Consider the following 21,260-nt stretch of genomic DNA (forward strand, 5'->3'; position numbering starts at 1 on the left):
TAGAAAAAAAATCGTTTAACACAGGACATGGTTAGAATGTGGAAGTCTCTGTTACAAATCGTCGCTGTCCATAAGTTCGTTTAAAAGGGAATTGGATAATTAAAAAAAGAGTAATATCAAAGGATATGGGGCAAGCAGGAGAGTGGAATAGGACTAGATTGTCATGAGGAAAAACAACTGAGTGTTGATGGGCCAAATGGTTTATTTCTGTAACACACTATATAAATGCCATGGATTCACTGGATTCATATAACCTGAAAAGTGCCAAAAGATTTTAAATATTCATGTAATTTTGTGAAATGGATCTAATGCACTGACAGTTTTCGTTCTTGAAATTGACTCTCAATGTATACCATGTTTATTTTTTAAAAAGTCTTTAGCATTACAAAAATCAGTTGATTTTAAAAGTACATAACAACTGAAATCTGTTCTACATTCAATCCCATGGAAACTGTTATTTGGTGTTCACAGCTATATACATCTTTCATCTCCCAGTTCTCTAGTTTGGTTTCATGTTTTTCACCTCGGCTGAAACCTAGTTATGTTTAAATGTGCAAATGAACATGTGCTACAGTTAAGGTTTCATGTGAACGAGTGGCTTGTAATGCAATGGTTCATATTATACTTGTCTCTAAACAAACCTTAAAGATCATAAGAGAGACAGGCAGGAACACTAAGACGACCTTCAATAAAAACAAGAATACTGTATTGGGTACATTTCAAGATGCAGTACATAGAAGCAGTATAGGCAATGGTTAGCTATCTATTCAAAGCAAATAAATAAATGAAAAATAAGTTGCAGACCAGTGTTAGTATAAAGCTCAGACATTTACAGTACATTGAAACACTTTAATCATTCAACATTTCACATTACAAATATTTTAAAATTACTGAGCGTTATAAATAGTTGGCATAAAACTTTAACAACATTATGTTTTACTACCACTTCAACAAACAAGCTGTAGAAAGGGACATTTTTGTACCAAATAATTTAATAAAGGGGGTACATAAAATATCAACTCAAAAAAGTGAACAAATATTAATAAAAATGAGTTTCCTTTATTTAAAATTGTTAATCATCACTACAACCTCCCCAAACACAGTGAAAAGCACAAGGATTTCAGCCAGAGACACACCACTGATGGCTGACTTCCACAAATAACTATTCTTTCTTTATGAATATTTGCCATACAGTGTTGAATACATAAGCTTTCAATAAAAACTAGACACTTTAAAATATTAAAAAAGCTGCACATTCAAAAAATATTACAACATAAAAAATCTGAATGGTCAAAATGATAAAAAACTAATTATACATTTCAATTTAAAATACCAAAAAATAAAATGGACAGGATATTGACCCAATTATTATAATGCTGCTGAGAAAAGTAGTCTTTGCTACTTCTTAAAGTAAGGTAACAAAAATAAGCAAACAAGCACATTTTTCCTTTAGTCCATATCTAAAAATAACTTCAATTATTTATATTAGTACAAAGATCATATTCTGAATTTACAAATATCAGTAAGATAAAAGGGAATATAATAACAGTAGAAAATGACATTGTGGACAACATATTAATCTGAATGTTTGCAATTAAAAAAAATCGCATTAAAGGTTTACACTGTAAAGTTTTTTCAGAAGTTAGAAAAAAAGTATTGCACATAACAATATGACATTAACTTTCCACAATTTACCACATTCAAGTCTTCTGTAACTTTGTAAGAAATTCTTAAAATCCAGACACAAAGAATAAATTATCAAGTCCTTCCAATGGCATTCATAAAATCCTTTCCTTCTTGAACCACAAGATCAGATTTAAAATCATGCATTCTGCAGAGGTCTGTGTATGAGGATATATTTGCCATGCTATGGGCAAGTGAGAAATGAAATTTAACCTTTGTAAACAACTTTACAACACACAATAAACAAGTAAGTTCTTAAGTTTACATATTTTGTTTTTTTGTTTACATGCATGCTTTTTTTTTCTTAATCATTTCAGCCTTGCACACTATCTAGAATTGAGGTATCTCGATGGCAGTTCAACCCGGTTTTTGTCCATTAAAAACAGGTAAATCTTTTTTTTAAACCATCAAACACCTAAGAATCCATATGTCAAAGTTTACTGCTAATTGTTCTGTGTGCGTTTTGTATTGTAAATTGTGCCAGGTCAGCTTCTGTACCACAGATACAGGAACTGCGAGAAAGAGTCTATATGAATATTTTCAAAGAATATTAGCTAAAAACAGTGTACTATTGGAAGAAATTAGAATCCACATTTAAACAATGGGGATTGGGCTGAGATTGCAACCAGGTCCTAATATCTACTGTATCAATACTTCAGACTTATGAACAATATCAACACCTGGAGCTGGGCGTGTTATACTTTCTATAACTATAGGTTTTTTTTCTGACTCCGCAGTTTTATCAACAGCATTGCTGATCCCTAACATTCATGATATTCAAAGTTCTCTTTGCCTTCAAATGTTAAAAGAAAAAAAAGAAAATTAAACCAAAACTGATTGCTTCAACTCATTTCTTTGCACAATTAAGTTAACTATATGTGCAAATCTTTGAATAACAAACATAGAAAAACTTTTCATCTCTCTTTAGATTATGAAAAATCGAGGTATTGCAAAAGAGATGCCATCAGTGAAAAAAGTGAGCTTAAAAATATTAACTGTTGGAAAAAACAAGATATACAAAAGTAGTGCATAACAAATGTTGGTATATGTATATAAAAAGAAAAGGGGAACAAAAAGCCAGCTAGAGAAACAACATACCAAAAAGTTCAAAGGCAGATTATGCTATGTAAAAAGGGATTTAAGTACTAGTAGAAAAGTTATCTTTCAGTGTCAAATTTCAAAAATGTTAATTCACCACACCTACAAACATCAGAATTGGGCAGGAATGGCACAACAGCACACCAGTACACCAAGAAAGGATGATAACCAACACTTTCTATAGCTTAAAAATTGCCACTAAGAATTACATATTCTTTAACAGTAAATCCCTGACGAGCTAAAAGGTAAGCACCCTCACAACTCTCTGCTGCTGTTAGTTTGTCACCACTGTGGTCAAAACATAGATCAAAGTTAAACTCTTTAAACTTGATCATTTAACAGCAAATGTCTCCATTTTGACTAGGTTTAATTCTTTAAACCCTATTACTTCAAAGGAATAGTTACACTGCTATTATCAGTGTGTTACTTGTGGGTCACAAGTCAGCAGTTAGCAGTGAATAATCCAGTCTTTGGTTTGCAGGAGTTTGAAGATGCTATGCACTGTATCAGAAAAAAAAGCAAGAGTAAGGAGCAATAACCTTTCACATATATAATTTTTAAAAAATCGCACACGGATGCATAACCACCTTTGGCTGAATCACGCAATAATCACAAGGAGATAATTCCTTCAATGCAGTCCAGCATCTACAGCGCCACTGCAAGGGCAGTACCACTTAAAGCTAACCTGCATAGTATACACTTATAGTGTTGTGACACCACATGCTAACCTACAGTAACACAGAAACATGCACCTTGGCACGCTCAAACAAATTTCAGTGTTTCCTTTGTTCTATGCCATTTACATTTTCAAAGTGTAACATTTAAAAAAAAATATAGGCAGAATATAAGTACTGTAGATAATGGGAAAATGTATGAATATATAGTGCATGCAAAACAGGTGTACAAGTAAACATTCAATCATTCATACCATTCCACATAAAAAATAAAATAAAAAAATCTTAGGCAGCTGAAGCCATAGCCTGTGCTACATCTAGTTGTGTTGCATTGTAGCCTTTTTCTTTGTTATTCTCTAATTCCCATTTTATTGGAAAAGAAATGGTATTTTATCATACCATCTAAACAGCAGCGAGGCTCCTATTGTCTCTTGCAATTAAATAGCATCACTAAAAATAAAAAAATATAAATCAAGGCTACAATTGAGGTATTACTTTTTGTGTGTCAAAATGGAGAGCAAAAGCTGACACATGACAATATATTAGTAGATCAAGTCGACTTTGTAAATAGCAACATCAAAAAAATAAAGGTATAAAATCTCTTCCATTAAGGAAAATGCCTCTCTACAATTAGAATTGTGTCAATCTCAACAACTTTGGTAAACTTTTAGGGGCAGCAGATCTTCGAATTGTGGTTTTCCATTTCTGAAATAAGTGCACACTTCAACCATAGCAGCAATCTAACCCCCTTTTCTTAAATTGTTTATTTTGGGGTGGCGGTGAAGAGATGGGGAAGCACCAAAAGCATTTACCCCATATATTTGTATTGTTAGTAAAGCCTGTAGTGTGTTAGAAACAACTTTTTAAAACCACACTGACACAGTTTTTTTTAAAATAACATTTGGGATTCATATTGTTTGAGGGCAAATCCAAGTTTTCTTATATCATACACAGTGCTATTTCCCTACTTTAGATATAATTTAATTGAAAACCCAAACACAGAAGGGCCTGCAGTATAACTTCACATTAATTTTAGATTCTGTCTATACAACCAATAATGGTGCTTAAACTGGTTCCCTATCAGTTTCCTCAACATGACATTTCCCATCAAGTACAGCACCAAGCTGTGCAAATACATGACCCAGAAATACCAATCATGCACACTGACTGAATCTGTATTATTCCATTAAGATAAGGAACAAATATACAGTGGTATCACGTCAGTCAATGTTTACAGAAAACACTGAAACTGGAGTTTAGTTTAACCAAATTGTTTTGAAGTAAATTTTCGAGACATACATTTTGAAATCTGGGATGAGGCAGTAGAAGAATGCACTTATTTATTTTTCCTAGCTAGTCTGGTGTCTGCAGCCCTAGAACACTCTTATCTTGCCACTAGAATCATGTTTAAATATTTCTCTTAGTTCCAACGAAAGGGAACCTGGCGTGGACGGTCTCCTCCTTCTTTCACGAGTGGCTTGTGGAACTCTCTCCCAGCCCGAGAATGTATGGCAGCCCAGCAGTATTCACAGTAGTACTGCAGACAGGTGACATTGGCACAGAAGAATGGAGCAAATTTCCCACCACAACGGGTACCCTGGCATTCATCACACAGTTGATCATCAAGGACATATGGCTTCACTTCCACCTAAAAATTAACACAATACTTCCATTACTGGATGTTGAGATAAATATTAACCAAGCAAAAGCACAGCAAGCTTATGGGCTGTTACATGTAATCCCTGAAACTGTTTCCAGACCTGCACAACATTCATGCTCGTGAGAAAAATAGGATGGCATCATATACTGTTGTTTTCATCAACTAAAATGAGGAGAAAAATAGTTAAAAGGAAGACCTTACATTTACAAATCACAAGATGAGGGTCTCTCAAAGTGTTTTACAAGCAACATTATTTTCTTGAAGTAAAAACTGAAAGTGCTGGAAATACTCAGCAGGTCGGGCTGCACCTGTGGAGAGAGAAACAGACCTAATGGGTTGGATTTTCCAGCCCTGATAGGGGCAGGGACAGAGGTGGACGGGGTCCCAAAATACCGGCGTCAGCCGATATACTGGTTTCCCGACAGCGGTCATTTTAGCGGAGGCGGAATCAGGGCTGACAAGGCTACTTGACCCGATATGGCGGGTAGCCAATGAGGCTTGTTGAGAGCCTTGTCAAGTCCAATTAAAGGAGGCCGGCTGGAATTTTCCAGTCGGTTTCCAATTTCCCGCACCGGCGGGGGACATTTTAGGTGCCTGGAGGCGGGCACCTGGCAGCAGGCTAGGGGGTCAGTGCTCCAGGCAGACCTAAAGGCTCTCCCTGCTTGCTTGGGTGCGAGAGCAACCACATGCCGGTGGCCTGGTTGCAAGAACCATTCATTGACTACATTTTTAAAAAATTGGTGAGGGTGTCTCCATGTTTAAGTGCCCTCTGGGTTACTTACCTACCATCACAGCCTGCTGCTCCTTTCAGGTTGAAAAGCCACTAATTGATCCTCCAGCTTTGAGTGCCTGCCTGCTGCCCTTAATTGAGCAGGAAACCTGTCTCCATGCCAATTAAGGGAGTGCCACCATGAAAATCCAAATGAATGACTGCTTTCCTCCCACCCCCCACCCCCGCAAGGGTGGGTTCGGGATGTGGAAACAGTCCCAACTTCTGTTTCTCCCCCAAGTAGGGAAACTCCAGTCCAACGTTTGAGGTGGATATCTTTCATCAGAAGGTCTTCATCCAGAAGGAGTTCTGATGACAGGTCATTGACCTGAAACGTTAACTCTGTTTCTCTCTCCACAGATGCTGCCGACTTGCTGAACATTCCCAGCATTTTCTATTATTTCCAGCATGCACAATATTTTGTTTTTGTATAACTTTCATGTATATCGACAAATGTGACAGCCAAGTTTCACAGAGCAAGGTCCCAGAAACAGAAAATAAATGACCAAAAAAAATCTGTTTTTGGCTGTCATGGTTGAGGAAAGAATAACACGGGTCAGCACTTGGAACAGAAGTTAAAAACTGAAATGGATGAATGAAATCTTAGCAGTTATTCGAGCAGCACTTTATGATTTCTCAACATTTATTGCGGTCTTATATTGTGAAAAGTGAAACAATTTGAACATTCTTTTCAAAGATAAATTTTGACAATCTAGGACCGAAATATAGACAGCAACACCAACATTTTTTTCCAAAACTAGAATCGAACTACAATTTTGGAACAAAACTAGATCAAACTGCGGATTTTACTCAAATGGTGAAAAGAAGCAAGACTAAAACTAGAACTATAATTTCCAAGTAAAACCCAGCCTGTTTTACATCTCTCCTGACTTTTACTCCCATTCCCATTGAGACATAATTTTTTAGAATGTTTAGATATAAAAAGTGTGCACTGATCAATGCTTACCCGTTTATCAATGTCTCCATGCTGTAACTGGACAAAGCGAGCACTGATAGCAGCAATATAGCTTTGCTGATTTGAAAAAGCCACACGCCCTGCACCTTTTGGATACTTCAGCTCAGGGTCCGTGTCAATGCCAGCATAGCATACTCCACCATAGAGCCTATCCATGATCATTGCCAACTCCACTGCAGCACAAAAATCATGACAACAAAGTAAGCTGGACAGTTACAAATATTAGTGCATTTATACAAAAGAATTTGAATTAAAAATTATGAAAGCATTAAAATTATTACATCAATCTTATTTTCTAGATTTATGTTAGAATTAGAATTAGAACATTACAGCGCAGTACAGGCCCTTCGGCCCTCAATGTTGCGCCGACCTGTGAAACCATCTGACCTACACTATTCCATTTTCATCCATATGTCTATCCAATGACCACTTAAATGCCCTTAAAGTTGGCGAGTCTACTACTGTTGCAGGCAGGGCGTTCCACGCCCCTACTACTCTCTGAGTAAAGAAACTACCTCTGACATCTGTCCTATATCTATCACCCCTCAACATAAAGCTATGTCCCCTCGTGTTTGCCATCACCATCCGAGGAAATGTGACCGCAATTTTTACAGTAGGCACCATATAAACCTAATACTGGGTGTGGATCAATTTAGTGAAATCTTTTTTATCTTCCCTGGACATCCACACCATGTACAAGTCACCTGATACCAAACAGGCACAAGAATGCTGGCATATTTTTTACCTCCAGCCTCAGGTCACTCAGGCTAATTCTAGAATCCCTCCTGCCAAGCCAAAGGCATACTAACAGCAATATATGGGGCATCTTATTCCGGTCAGCTAACACAAAATTACATCTATAAATTACAATTTACCAGTACTGCAGTGGAAGCACACCTATCTATTGTATCTATAGTTGTCCAATACAGAAACTATCCGAGTTTGCAGCTAAGTGACTTAGAACTAAACTCCTGAGATGTTGGATTCTGCCAAGTGAGATCGTTTAGAAACATGGCACTTACAACACAGAAGGAAACACTTAATCCATTTTATCTGTTCTGGCTCTTTTCCAAAAATAATGGTTTGGCCCTGTTCCTTCTCTCCATATCTTCCTCTACTTCAACTATTTATCCCTCTCTCGCATTTCATGAGGCAAAGCATTCCTTATTCCAGTAACATTGTAAAAGAAATTTCTCCTAAACTCTTTCCTGAATCTAATCATGACTATTTTAATTTGAAGACCACACATCACTGACCACTCCTCCTCGCCCAGAGGAAACAATCTTTCCCTATTCATCCGACCGTACCAAAATCCTTCACAATTTGTAAAAACATAATTTAAACCACTTCTAAGCCATCTCAACTCTCCCCCCTCACCCCCCCCCTCCCCACAACTCTAGCTTCCCATCCCTGGCACAGTGGCGCAGTGTTTAGCACCGCAGCCTCACAGCTCCAGGGACCCGGGTTCGATTCTGGGTACTGCATGTGCGGAGTTTGCAAGTTCTCCCGGTCACGGCGTTGGTTTTCGCCGGGTGCTCCAGTTTCCTCCCACAGCCAAAGACTTGCAGGTGATAGGTAAATTGGCTGTTGTAAATTGCCCCTAGTGTAGGTAGGTGGTAGGGAATATGGGATTACTGTAGGATTAGTATAAATGGGTGGTTGTTGGTTGGCACAGACTCGGTGGGCCGAAAGGCCTGTTTCAGTGCTGTATCTCTAAATAATAAATAAATAAATGTAGGCTGATCATGAACTACAGCTTTAAATTCTTCTGTAAAGAAAAAAGTTCCAACCTGTTCAATCTGTAAAAGCTGTAATCTACTGTGCACAGTACTCACAAGTTAGCCTGACCAGGGTTCTAACCCCGTTCTTTGTTAGCATTTTTATTGTTTTGTTTACCTGCGATGCTGGTTTTAATTATTTGTTCACCTGTATCCCTTGATTTCTTTGCCCTTCTACACCTTAGAAAATAAACTGTATGGGGTAAATAATGTTTGTTTTTCCTACCAAGTCCATCACCTCACATTGAACCATGTTAAAATCCATTTGCCACAACTGCCTAAACTGTAAGTTTTCTAATGTCTTCATTGCAATTGCATCTTTCAAGGAATAATGTATTTGAATACTTAGGACTCTATTTATCCACATATTTTTTCCATTCCATATCCATTCTTTGTTTCTCCTGTGGGAATGCCATAGTCCTGGAGCATGACATCCTTAAAAGTAAAGCCAGTCCTGACATTTATGCATCAAAAAACCAAGATACAATTAGAATCAGCTCATAATATGTTTGGTAGCTAAGTAAATAACAGTCTGCTTCCGACACAGAGCTTTGTCTGGTCAGGAGCACATTACGGCAATTTCCAGTTCTCACGATTTTCCATTCGTTTAAATTAATGAGTGGAAGATCTGGGGAGCACCCCTGCAATTGTCAAATATGTGCTTTGGCAGGAAGAGTTCCACAGAAATCAGCCTTTAACAAGCATGTTTTCCCATTCCATAATTTTAACAAAAGTAATAGATGTGATCAAGAAGGGCCACGACAAAGCATTTTTAGTGCCATTCCAAAGAGTCCTATTCCCTCAAAAATCAATCAATGAAAATTAACAAAATGTAAAAGGGAAAGATGTTTTTAACTGTTAAGATATTGTTCGTGTCATTAATTATGAACTCAAGCAGCATTCTATAGTTGTACTGTCAGATTGAAAGGTAACTATTTTTACTCTATAGTAGCTCTGGTGTTAACTAAAGAGAACAGTATACAGGTTTTCTTCTGATAGACACCATTGAGGTAGCAGTCAAACGAGAACAGGAAGAGGAAGAGAAGGAAATAGGATCAGTTATCTGGGCATGGTAGAGGGTCAGTGCATGAGGAAGCTCAGACTCACCAGGGAGGCTATGACTGAGGTCTGCAATTTGGTCTACAAGACCAATAGGCACTCCACATTTGCAATGCATTACCAGGAGTATGGTCATGACTGCTCACAGCTTTTCTGCCACTGAGTCCATCCAGGAATTCAGTGGACAGCTCAAGCATCAGACACTTGACTTTCCATTTGAACAACAATGTTTTGTTTTGCACAATGAAATAACCTCAGACTGCAAGATATAGTAAAAGTGAATATGTTTTATTCAATTATGCCATGTGCTTTGCAGGTGCATTTGCCTTCATTGTATCACAAGCATCTCTGTGCTGTTTGTGCAAGTGCCTTACCAAGCGGTCTCCTACTTCAAGCAGGCATAACTCATGAGCTAGAGAGAGCTCCTACTGTCATATCTAAGATTACACGATGGCACGGAACTGTTGCTAATGAGTGCCAACCAGACATTCTTGCGCTACTCAAGGAACTTCACTTCTGGAGGGCAACTTCCCATAACACAGAATAGTGGGTATCTACAAGGTCTTGGAATCTACCCCTTGTGGTTAACTGTATCCATTCTTAAAGTGAGCTGAAACTGGCTATGAATTCAAATTGAAGTTTAGTTTAGTTTAGAGATACAGCACTGAAACAGGCCCTTCGGCCCACCGAGTCTGTGCCGACCATCAACCACCCATTTATACTAATCCTACACTAATCCCATGTTCCCTACCACATCCCCACCTGTCCCTATATTTCCTAACCACCTACCTATACTCGGGGCAATTTATAATGGCCAATTTACCTATCAACCTGCAAGTCTTTTGGCTTGTGGGGGGAAACCGGAGCACCCGGAGAAAACCCACACAGACACAGGGAGAACTTGCAAACTCCACACAGGCAGTACCCAGAATTGAACCTGGGTCGCTGGAGCTGTGAGGCTGCAGTGCTAACCACTGCGCCACTGTGCCGCCCCATCAGCAAAGCCTCTAGTTACAGTGGGAATATTCATAACAGATGCTTTTCTGGACTATGTGGATGAGGTCACTTTAGTGAATGTCTTTGCTATAAATGCCACTGCTGTTTTAGGCTGCAGTATGGACAACTACTATTCCATGATATTCATCTGGGGCATGCCAGGGCATATCTCGGTGTTAGTAGTGACCATTTCCAACAAGAGAGAAACCAATCACCTCCCTATTACATTCAAAGGCATCACCATAGTCAAATGCTCCATCATCAACATTCTGGGGTTGCCACTGACCTGAAATTCAACTAGGCCAGCCACATAAATGCCATGCTTACAAGAGCAGACCAGTGGCTGGTATTCTGTAGGGAATGACTCACCAAAGCACCTCTCCAGTACCTACAAGGCACAAGTCAGGAGTGTGATGGAATATTTTCCACTTGCCTGAATGAGTGCAGCTATAACAACTCTCAAGAATCTTGACACTATCCAGGACAAAGCAGTCCACTTGATCAGCAGCCCAACCACCACCTTTCATATCCATTTCCTCCACACTGTGGCAGCAATGAGTACTAACTACAGGATGCACGGCAGCAATTTGCCAAGGCTTACTTGATAGCAGCTCAGAGCTCACAACCTCCAAATCCCAGAAGGACAAGGGGAGTAGACCCATGGGAGCACCATCCTTCAGGTTCCCCTCCAAGTTACACATCATCTCGACATGGACATATATTACCATTCATCATAGCTGGGTGAAAATCTTTGAACTCCCTACCCAATAGCAGTGTGGGAGTACTTTCACCACATGGACTGTAGCAGTTCAGTAAGAAAGCTCACCACCACCTCTTCAAGGGCAACTAGGGATAGGTAATAATTGCTGGCTTTGCCAGGGATGTACACATCCAGAGAGTGAATTATTAAAAAAAAACTGTCCTGCATGGATCTTTCAATATGATGTGCAAAGACGTAAGCAATTGCTCAATAGCCCTGTTGTTAAATCAGTGTGCATGTAAAGCACAATTAAAAATTGCATCTCTGCAAAAGTCAGGAGGGCCACTTAGTAATCTGGATTTCTGCTCTGTACTAGTTGGCCCCTCTTCGGTTACTGTTCTGTAACTAAAATAGTGCTTCCTCATCAACATCAGAAGGGGCTTTCCTTGCAGTGTGTATAATCAGTGGCAACTGCTTGAGGTGGGACTGCTGAAGTTTGAATCACTGGCAAACAGAGGTCTTCAGGTTCAGCTGAAGTATTATTGGGCTCTGTGAAGACAGCAGACAGTACATAATGAGTAAACAAGCATATTTATTCATTTAGTTATTGTCATTAGATGCACTATTATGCACACTGTATGTAGGTATGTTTATATAACATATGCAAATCATTGGATATCTAAATAGTTAAAATGTTATGGGTATTCTATTCCAATTCTCTCAGCTTTTCCAAGTATATAAAAAGGAGGAGTAGCTAAAGTATTCGTTGATCCCTTAGAGGCAAAGACAGGAGAAATTTTCGTGGGGATTGAGGAAATGGCAGAAAAGTTGAATATGTTGTGTCTGTCTTCACAGTAGAGGACACAAATTACATATACAGGGTAACCAAAGGGCCAATAAGAGTAAAGAAATTAGTATCAGCAGAGAAAAAGTATTGGAGAAACTTAACGAACTAAAAGCCAACAAATTCTCAGGACTTGATGGCCCAGGGTTCTAAAATTGGTAGCTGCAGAGATAGCGAATGATTTTCCAGCATTCCCATGATTCTTGAATGGTCCCAGCAGATTATAAGTTAGCAAATGTAATGCTGCTTTTCAAAAAAGGGAGAGAGAAAACAAGGAACTAAGGCCAGTTAGCCTGACATCAATCATCAGAAAAATGCTGGAATGTATTATTAAGGAAGTCTTAACAATGCACTTAGAAAATCATGGTATGATCAGACAGAGTCAACATGGTTTTATGAAAGGGAAATGGTGTTTCACAAATTTATTACAGTTTTTTGAAGATGTAACTTGTAGGACAGAAAGGGGAACCAGTAGATGTGGTATACTTGAATTTCCAAAAGGCAATCAATAAGATATCATACAAAAGGTTAATAGGCAAAATAAGGGCTCATGGAGTTGGGGGTAATATATTAGCATGGATGGAGGATTGGTTAACCGACAGGAAGCAAAGAGTAGGGATAAACAGGGCATTTTCAAGTTGGCAGGCTGTAACTAAGGGAGTGCCGCAAGGATCAATTCTGGGGCCTCATTACAATCTATATTAATGAGATGGAAGAAGAGACTGAGAGTAAAGTATCCAAGCTTGCTGACAATACAAAGCTAGGTGGAAATGTTAACCACGAGGGGAACACAAAGAGATTGCAAAGAGACATAGACAGGCTAAGTGGGTGAGCACAAAGGTGGCAGATGGAGTACAATATGAGGAAGTATGAGGTTATTCACTTTAGTAGTGAGAATGGAAAAGCAGAATATTTTTTAAAAGGCATGAAACTTCTAAATATTAATGTTCACTGAGACTTGTGTGTACTTGTGCAAGTAACACAAAAAGTTAGCATGCAGGTACAGCAAGCAACCAGGAAGGCAAATGGCATATTGGCCTTTATTGCAAGCGGACTGGAGTACAGGAACAAGGAACATTAACGCCAATTGTACAAGGCTTTGGTGAGACCACACCTGGAGCTGTTTTGGTCTCCACTTGCATTGGAGGTGGTACAGCGAAGGTTCACTAGATTGATTCCTGGGATGGGAAGGTTGTTCTATGATGAGAGACTGAGTAATTTGGGCCTGTCTGGAGTTTAGAAGAATGAGAGATGATCTCATAGAAATGCACAAGATTCTGAAGGGGCTTGATAGGGCTGAACTTTCGCTGCAGGGGTAGGAAACAGAAGTCGGGACCATTTCCAGGTCCCAAACCTGCCCCAGCGGTGAAACAATTATGGGCTCCCAGTTACATGGGGGTGACCCCTTAACTGCTACAGAGATGGGTTTGGCAGTCAATGAACAGCTGCGGGGCAGGAACAGAGGTGGGACAACTCAAGCGCAGGCCTGATTTAAATTGACCGTAGCAGCCATTATTGTGGCTGCCATTTCACTGCTGTGACTGCAATGTCTCGGCAGAGCCAGAAGCCTGGAGTCCTGGGCCAGGCAGTCACTCGATTTTTAGATGCGGACCTGGACGTTATGCTGGAGGCCGCGAAGGAGAGAAGAGAGGTCCTCTTCCCAGAGGGTGGCAGGAGGAGGCCCTACCCAGGCAAAGCGAGCATGGATGGACATTGCTGCCACAGTTAGTGGAAGAAATGTGGTCAAAAGAAGTTAGAACTAGTGTGGGAAAATGTTCAAAGACCTGGCAAGGTGAGTGAACCATAGAAAGGTTACGGCACAGAAAGAGGCCATTCAGTCCATCGTGTCTGCGCCGGCTGAAAAAAGTACCTGCCCAATCTAATCCCATCTTCCAGCACCTGGTCTGTAGCAGGTTATAGCACTTCAGGTGCAGGTCCAGGTACCTTTTAAATGAGTTGAGGGTTTCTGCCTCCAATACTGATCCGGGCAGTGAATTCCAGACACTCCCCACCCCCTAGGTGAAAATGTTTTTCCTCACGACCCCTCTACCAATCACCTTAAATCTGTGCCCCCTGGTAATTGACCTCTCCGCTAGGGGAAACAGATCATTCCTGTCTATTCTATCTAGGCCCCTCATAATCTTGTATACCTCAATTAAGTCACCCCTCAGCCTCTTCTGTTCTAAGGAAAACAACCCGAGCCTATCCAATCTTTCCTCATAGCTGCAATTTTCAAGCACTGGTAACATTCTTGTAAATCTCTTCTGTACTCTCTCCAGAGCAATTATGTCCTTCCTGTAATGTGGTGACCAGAACTGTACGCAATACTCCAGCTGTGGCCTAACCACCGTTTTATACAGTTCCAGCATTACATCCCTGCTTTTGTATTCGATACCTCGGCTAATAAAGGAAAGCATTCCATATGCCTCCTTGACCACTTATCTACCTGTCCTGCTACCTTCAGGGGCCTGTGGACATGCACTCCAAGTTCGCTCACTTCCTCTACCCCTCTCAATATCCTCCCGTTTATTGTGTATTCCCTTGCTTTGTTTGCCCTCCCCAAATGCATTACCTCACACTTCTCCACATTGAATTCCATTTGCCACTTTTCCAGCCACTCAACCAAACCATTGACATCATTCTGGAGCCGACAGCTATCCTCTTCACTATCAACTACACAGCCAATTTTTGTGTCATGTGCAAATTTCCCAATCATGCCTCCCACATTTAAATCCAAATCATTAATATATATCACAAACAGCAAGGGCCCCAAAACTGAGCCCTGTGGAATGCCACTGGAAACCGCCTTTCATTCACAAAAAACATCTGACTACCATTACCCTTTATTTCCTATCTGAGCCAATTTTGGATTCAATGTGCCACATTCCTCTGTATCCCATGGGCTTTTACTTTTCTGACCAGTCTGCCATGTGGGACCTTGTCAAATGCCTTATTAAAATCCATGTAGACAACATCCACTCATCAATCCTCCTTGTTACTTCCTCAAAAAGTTCAATTAAGTTAGCAAGCCACAATCTTCCCTTAACAAATGCATGCTGACTATCCCTGATTAATCCGTGCCTTTCTAAGTGACAGTTTATCCTATCTCTCAGAATTGATTCTTATAATTTTCCCACCAGTGAGGTCAGACTGACCAGCTTATAATTATTTGATCTACTCCTCGTACCCTTTTTAAACAATGGTAAAACGTTTGCAGATCTCCAATCTGCTGGTACCTTGCCTGTATCTAGTGAGGATTTGAAGATGACTCTCAGAGCATCTGCTATTTCCTCCCTGGCTTTCTTTTAACAGCCTGGGATACAATCCATCTGGCCCTGGTGATTTATCCACTTTTAAGATGTCAGACCCTCTAGTACTTCCTCTCTCATTATGCTCATCGTATCTAATATTTCACACTCCTCTTTAACTACAATGTCTGGGTTTTCCTTGATTTTACCTGCCAATATTTTTTCATGTCTTCTCTTTGCTTTCTTAATTTCCTTTTTAACTTTACCCCTGCATTTTCTATACTCCTCTAGGATTTCTAAAGTATGATGCTTTTTGTAACTGCCATAAGCTTTCTCTTTTTGCTTTATCTTACCCTGTATGCTTCCAGGTAACCAGGGGGCTCTAGATTTGGCAGTACCATCCTTTTTCTTTGTGGGGACATGTCTACACTGTGCCCATAGAATTTTGCTTCTGAATGCCTCCTACTAATTTGCCACTGATTTTCTTTCAAGTAGCTGTATCCAGTCCACTTTCGCCAGATTACCTCGCTGCTTCGTAAAATTTGCCTTCCCCCAATTTAGATTATTCCTGTTCAATCCTCGTCCTTTTCCATAATAATGCTAAATCTAACTGTATTATGGTCTTCTTCTTTGGCCTCCTTGTCTCGAAGACAATGGGTAAGCGCCTGGAGGTGGTCAGTGGTTTGTGGAGCAGCCCCTGGAGTGGCTATAAAGGCCAATTCTAGAGTGACAGACTCTTCCACAGGTGCTGCAGAAAAAATTGGTTGTCTGGGCTATTACACAGTTGGCTCTCCCCTTGCGCTTCTGTCTTTTTTCCTGCCAACTGCAAAGTCTCTTTGACTCGCCACATTTTAGCCCCGCCTTTATGGCTGCCCGCCAGCTCTGGCGATCGCTGGCAACTGACTCCCACGACTTGTGATCAATGTTACAGGACTTCATGTCGCGTTTGCAGACGTCTTTAAAGCGGAGACACGGACGGCCAGTAGGTCTGATATCAGTGGCGAGCTCGCTGTACAATGTGTCCTTGGGGATCCTGCCATCTTCCATGCGGCTCACATGGCCAAGCCATCTCAAGCGCCACTGACTCAGTAGTGTGTAGAAGCTGGGGATGTTGGCCGCCTCGAGGACAACTGTGTTGGAGATGCGGTCCTGCCACCTGATGCCAAGGATTCTCCGGAGGCAGCGAAGATGGAATGAATTGAGACGTCGCTCTTGGCTGACATACGTTGTCCACTATCTCCAAAATGGTCACACACCGCTACTTCACCCACTTGCCAAGCTTAATTTCTTAAGACTAAATCTAGAATTGCACCCCCTCTCATTGGGCTTGTTATGAGCTGGCTAAAAAAGCTCTTGAATGCAATTCAAGAATTTTGTGCCCTCTGCGCCTTCACACAGTTTGCATCCCAGTTGATATTAGGGTAATTGAAATAAAGTTGAGTGCTACCCCCAACCCTCACAGCAGGTCTCTGGGTATTCATTCTCCAGCAGACACGCAAGCTGAGGAGCTGCAAGTTATAAGCTACTCATGAGCATGTGAAGGGTGTGTGCACAGGTCACTTACTGACCCCTTAGAATGGCTCAGAGCAATAGTGCTGCTGAGGACCTGTAACCACTGATAGGTGCATTTTCTAATGAATAGGAGCAGCTGCCAACGGCCATAGAGAACAGCAGTACCTATCTCCTTCTCTTTGGTCCTTGCACATAATGCCTGAGAGAGGGCCCCAACGGGTGGAGGTGTCCCCTACTTCAAGTCTTGGCACGCATGGGGGAAGGAGAAATGGAAATAGACAGGATCGCAGATCGTGAGGATGTCAGACATGGCGAGATGGGCAATCATGGTGGAGATAATGATTAGAGAGGGCAATGCGTTCATTAAGGGGGTGCATTGCATTCCACCCTGGCTTACAGCATGTCGAACACGGAGTTGCATTGGGAAGCCTCAGCACTGCAGAGGCTGCTGCTCTCCAAGGCTTGCTCGTGATCTCTTCGTGTACCTCCCAAAGGGGCAGACGTCGACCCAAGGAGACCTTCTCCCTCCCCATCACCAGGCCAAGAAGAGCAGCAAAGCTCCGAAGGAACACTGTCACGCATTACAAGCGCACCGTCCACCAGCACAGATACACACACCTCGGCGGGTTCTCGCATGCGTTTCGATAAGGCAGCACATGAAGAGCACCGCGCTACTGTACAGGAGGAAGTGCCAGAGGCAGATGCAACTATGGGCAGTTCTCCTCAGAGAAAGGACAGACACAGCTCTGCTCAGCTGTAACAGATGCAGGGTCTCAGGAGTCACTGGAAAGGAGGCTCTACCTAGACTACCACCAGCAGATGCGTTCCCACATGTCCAAGTTCTTTAAGGCAGTGCGGGGTCATGGGAAGAGAATGGAGGAGTCCATCCAGCTCATGTGTGCAACAGTGGCTCAGGTCTTTGACACATGAACTCCTTCAATGGGAAAGTGGACAACCATATTCAGTAGCACTTGGAGTGCATGCAGGAACTGCACACTCATGGACACAGGATGCATGCCACACTATGTAGCCTGGACCAGTTAATGGCGCAGAGATGTTTGGAGGGAATGCCAGTTGCGCCCCAGCTGGTACTCCCATCAGAAGCACCAGTCAAGGGCTGAGGATGCCACCGGAGGTGCCAACAAATTCTTTGGGCTCCTTGGCCCCTCTAACAGAGGCACCTCTATGATGTACAACTCAGCCGCAAGCCGAGACAAGTTGCCTCCAGCTCCTCTGAGGCCACAATGGGAATACTGCATCGTGTGGTGCAGTGAGTGGGTCTTCTTCCTGTAACTGTGCACTGTTTTACTTTTTGAGCATTATGTAAATAATGACACTTGAAGCCAGACATGTGAGACTCCTTTTACTGATGGCAAGACAAGAGGTGTGAGGTGTTATATTCCAGAAAGCCAGTTGATGAAGGATAATACTGGAGCCAATCTTGACTCATTCTTACATTTACTTAGAGTGAAACATTACATGCATACACCCCCTAACTCAACTACACCAGTTTCAGTAAATGTTTCTTTACATGTGCTCAAGTGAAATCCCAATTAATGCACACCACCTGCATATAATTAAACACAATTGATACACAAGTAACATGAGGTGATGAAGGAGATCAATGGTGACCGCAACACCTCTGGGCAGATGTGCATCCTTTAATGCCGATAAGAGGTTATGTTCCAGGCGGCATCCTCAATAGAAGTGTTAGTACAGGCACCACAGAGTGAGTTCCATGCCACACTGTTCATCCTGGGTCAGATGGGCTCAACTGAAACATTCCTGAATCAGAAGATCCTTGACGTTCATGGCAACCTGATGAGAACTTCCAGCCCGGGTGTTCTGCAGCTGAATGTTGAGGGAGTGGAAGCCCTTCCACTGTTGATGAAGTGGAGTGCGTGGTCACTTGGTGCCTTGATTGCCACATGGGTGCAATCAATGACATGCAGCACCAGCGGGGGTGGAATCCAGCGATGGTGGCGAAACCAACTGTGCTCTGTGCCTGCGAGATCCCATCTGTCGTGAACTGAATATATTGTCCAGCTCTGGCAATAAGGGCATTTGTGACCTGCGAGATGCAGTGGTGTGCTGCCGTTTGCGAGATGCCACCAAGGTCCCCAGCTGATTCTTGGAAGGAGCCAGAGTTGAAGAGGTTCAAGGCCACAGTGAATTTGAAGGCTACTGGCAGGGCATGGTGACTATTGCTGAGAGGTGCGAGGTCATCGGCGACAAGGACACAGATGTATGTGACTATCTGACTGGAGAGTTGCAGTTTCCTGCAGCACCGGGTCTCGGTCATCTCCTGGTAGCTCTGTCTTCACCAGTAGATCCTGTGCTGAGGATATGGCCTCCATGTTCTTCCTGCCCCTCACCCCTCTCCCTGCCCCGCTGATTCCCGGGGCTCTGCTATTCTTGCAGAGGGTGTTGCTCCTTATCGGCACTGTGCTAAAAATCTGAGAGCTATGTCCCCATTGTTAGCTGCTGCCTTCCTTGCGCTCAGGTGCCCCACACCCACCCCCCAATTGCATTTGGCAGTCCTGCCCTCTGTTCTTATGCCCTCGTGATATCAGGAGGGTGACGACCCCCAGCACTGCCTGAAACTTACTGCCCACTCTCCCCACAACCTGTGCTGCACCAGTGGCACCTGTTTCCCAATGGCTGAGTGCCCTGCAGTGCCGTCCACCCCTTATGGGGCCCAGCTAATTCTCTGGGGCAACCAGGACCATGTAGCCCGTGCATCCCTGTGAAAAAAACCAACAAGCTAATGAGCTCTTAAATCATCTTAATTGGGCTTCATCATGGATCATGGGACCGCCCTCCCCCACTGCCCTGGTGAAAACGGCCGGCACTAGGAAACAGACACGCTGGCCAGCCTCAGCATTTTAGACCTCTGTCCACCTCTGTTTCCTCTCTTGGTGGGAACTGAAAATTCAGCCCTGAGAGGTTGTTTCCTCTGGCTGGGGCATCTAGAACATGGGAGAACAGTCTCAGGATAAGGGGTCAATCATTTAGGACTGTGAGGAGGAGAAATTTCTTCACTCAGAGGGTTATGAATGTTTGGAACGGTCTACTCCGGAGGGTTTTGCATGGGCCATCATTGAGTATATTTAAGGCTGAGATAGATTTTTTTCATTTCTTGGGGAACCAAGGGATGGGGGGGGCGGGTGGGAAAGTGCAGTTGAGGCAAGAAGATTAGTCATAATCGTATTGAATGGTCCAGCAGACTCGAGGAACCGTATGATCTGCTCCTGTTCCTATTTCTTATGTTCAAATAGATATATAACAGTTTGTTTGTAAGGGATGAGCTGTAGAATATCTAGGTGGAATCCATCACCTATTCCAGGCTGCCATCTCAGATTATATGCAAGTGTTTAAACCCAAGAGAGATAGGGATTGAGACATGGAGAATGGGACCATAGAAATTTATTTCTGTAATACATTCACTTTCCCATCATGGTATGTATAATATAATTTGCACAACTTTTTAATTTTTCACTTCTACTTCCTTATCTGGACATCTTGCTATAACTTATTTCTGTTAGTGCTGTATTGTTTTTTGCATACAAATTTACAATTAACACTTTCGTTTATGTCTACATGTTCTGTTTGGCTAATTTGCATTAATATTTAGGCCTTACCTTGGTACTCTTCAGATGACATGCAACTTCATGAGGACATCCCATCAGGTCTTCAGAGTTGTTGACACCACATCGACATTCAGTGACATACTGAAATGCTTATTGCTTCCTTTGCATATCTGGGAAGTGTTCTACCTCATCAAACGTGCTCAGGTTTATCCAGAACAAAATTTAATATTTCAGGTTTTAGCCACCAAATTGGGCTTTTTCTAAAATTCACTGAGCCATTTTAATCTCAAATTGCACATTCCACAATATATCCTACATGTATAGCAATTCAGTGTCTCATTAGTTCCTTGGAAATGTTAAAGCATTATTAAAGTTGTGCCATGATAGCCAATGGCTACTATTTACTAATGAAATTGCATTCTTAGGAAATACTCATTCTGCAATTTTTTTAAGTCATAAAGTACAAAGAAAATGGGCACTTTGTTGTTTTATGAAAGCAGGGAAATTCTAGTCTCAATTTTTATATACTGCATTCAATTCCATCACGCTAACTTTAACCTTCAAAGCAGCCCTGTAACAAATTCCTGAAATATATTTTTGGAGCTGTGAGATAGTTGCAGGACTGAGGGACTAGTGTAATCCCATTTCAGCCCTTGGAACTAAACTGTGCAAA

General features: G+C 41.7%; 1 protein-coding gene across 4 annotated transcripts in view; it reads right to left on the reverse strand.

Annotated features, from left to right (window-relative positions):
* Positions 1-835: 835 nt before the first annotated feature.
* Positions 836-21,260, reverse strand: part of cpeb4b (cytoplasmic polyadenylation element binding protein 4b) — a 113,693-nt gene continuing 93,268 nt past the window's right edge. For 3 of the 4 annotated variants that reach the window (XM_068043374.1, XM_068043373.1, XM_068043376.1), the window contains 2 exons: positions 6,852-7,033; positions 836-5,103 (listed from right to left, as the gene is read on the reverse strand). In XM_068043374.1, coding sequence (XP_067899475.1) covers positions 4,876-5,103; positions 6,852-7,033 — 410 coding nt within the window. In that variant the 3' untranslated portion in view covers positions 836-4,875. Of the gene's footprint in view, positions 5,104-6,851; positions 7,034-10,651; positions 11,943-21,260 lie in introns of those variants that run through there. The other variant, XM_068043375.1, reaches the window with a different exon arrangement.

Source organism: Heterodontus francisci, chromosome 12 (genome assembly GCF_036365525.1).
Source record: "Heterodontus francisci isolate sHetFra1 chromosome 12, sHetFra1.hap1, whole genome shotgun sequence".
NCBI lineage: Eukaryota > Metazoa > Chordata > Chondrichthyes > Heterodontiformes > Heterodontidae > Heterodontus > Heterodontus francisci.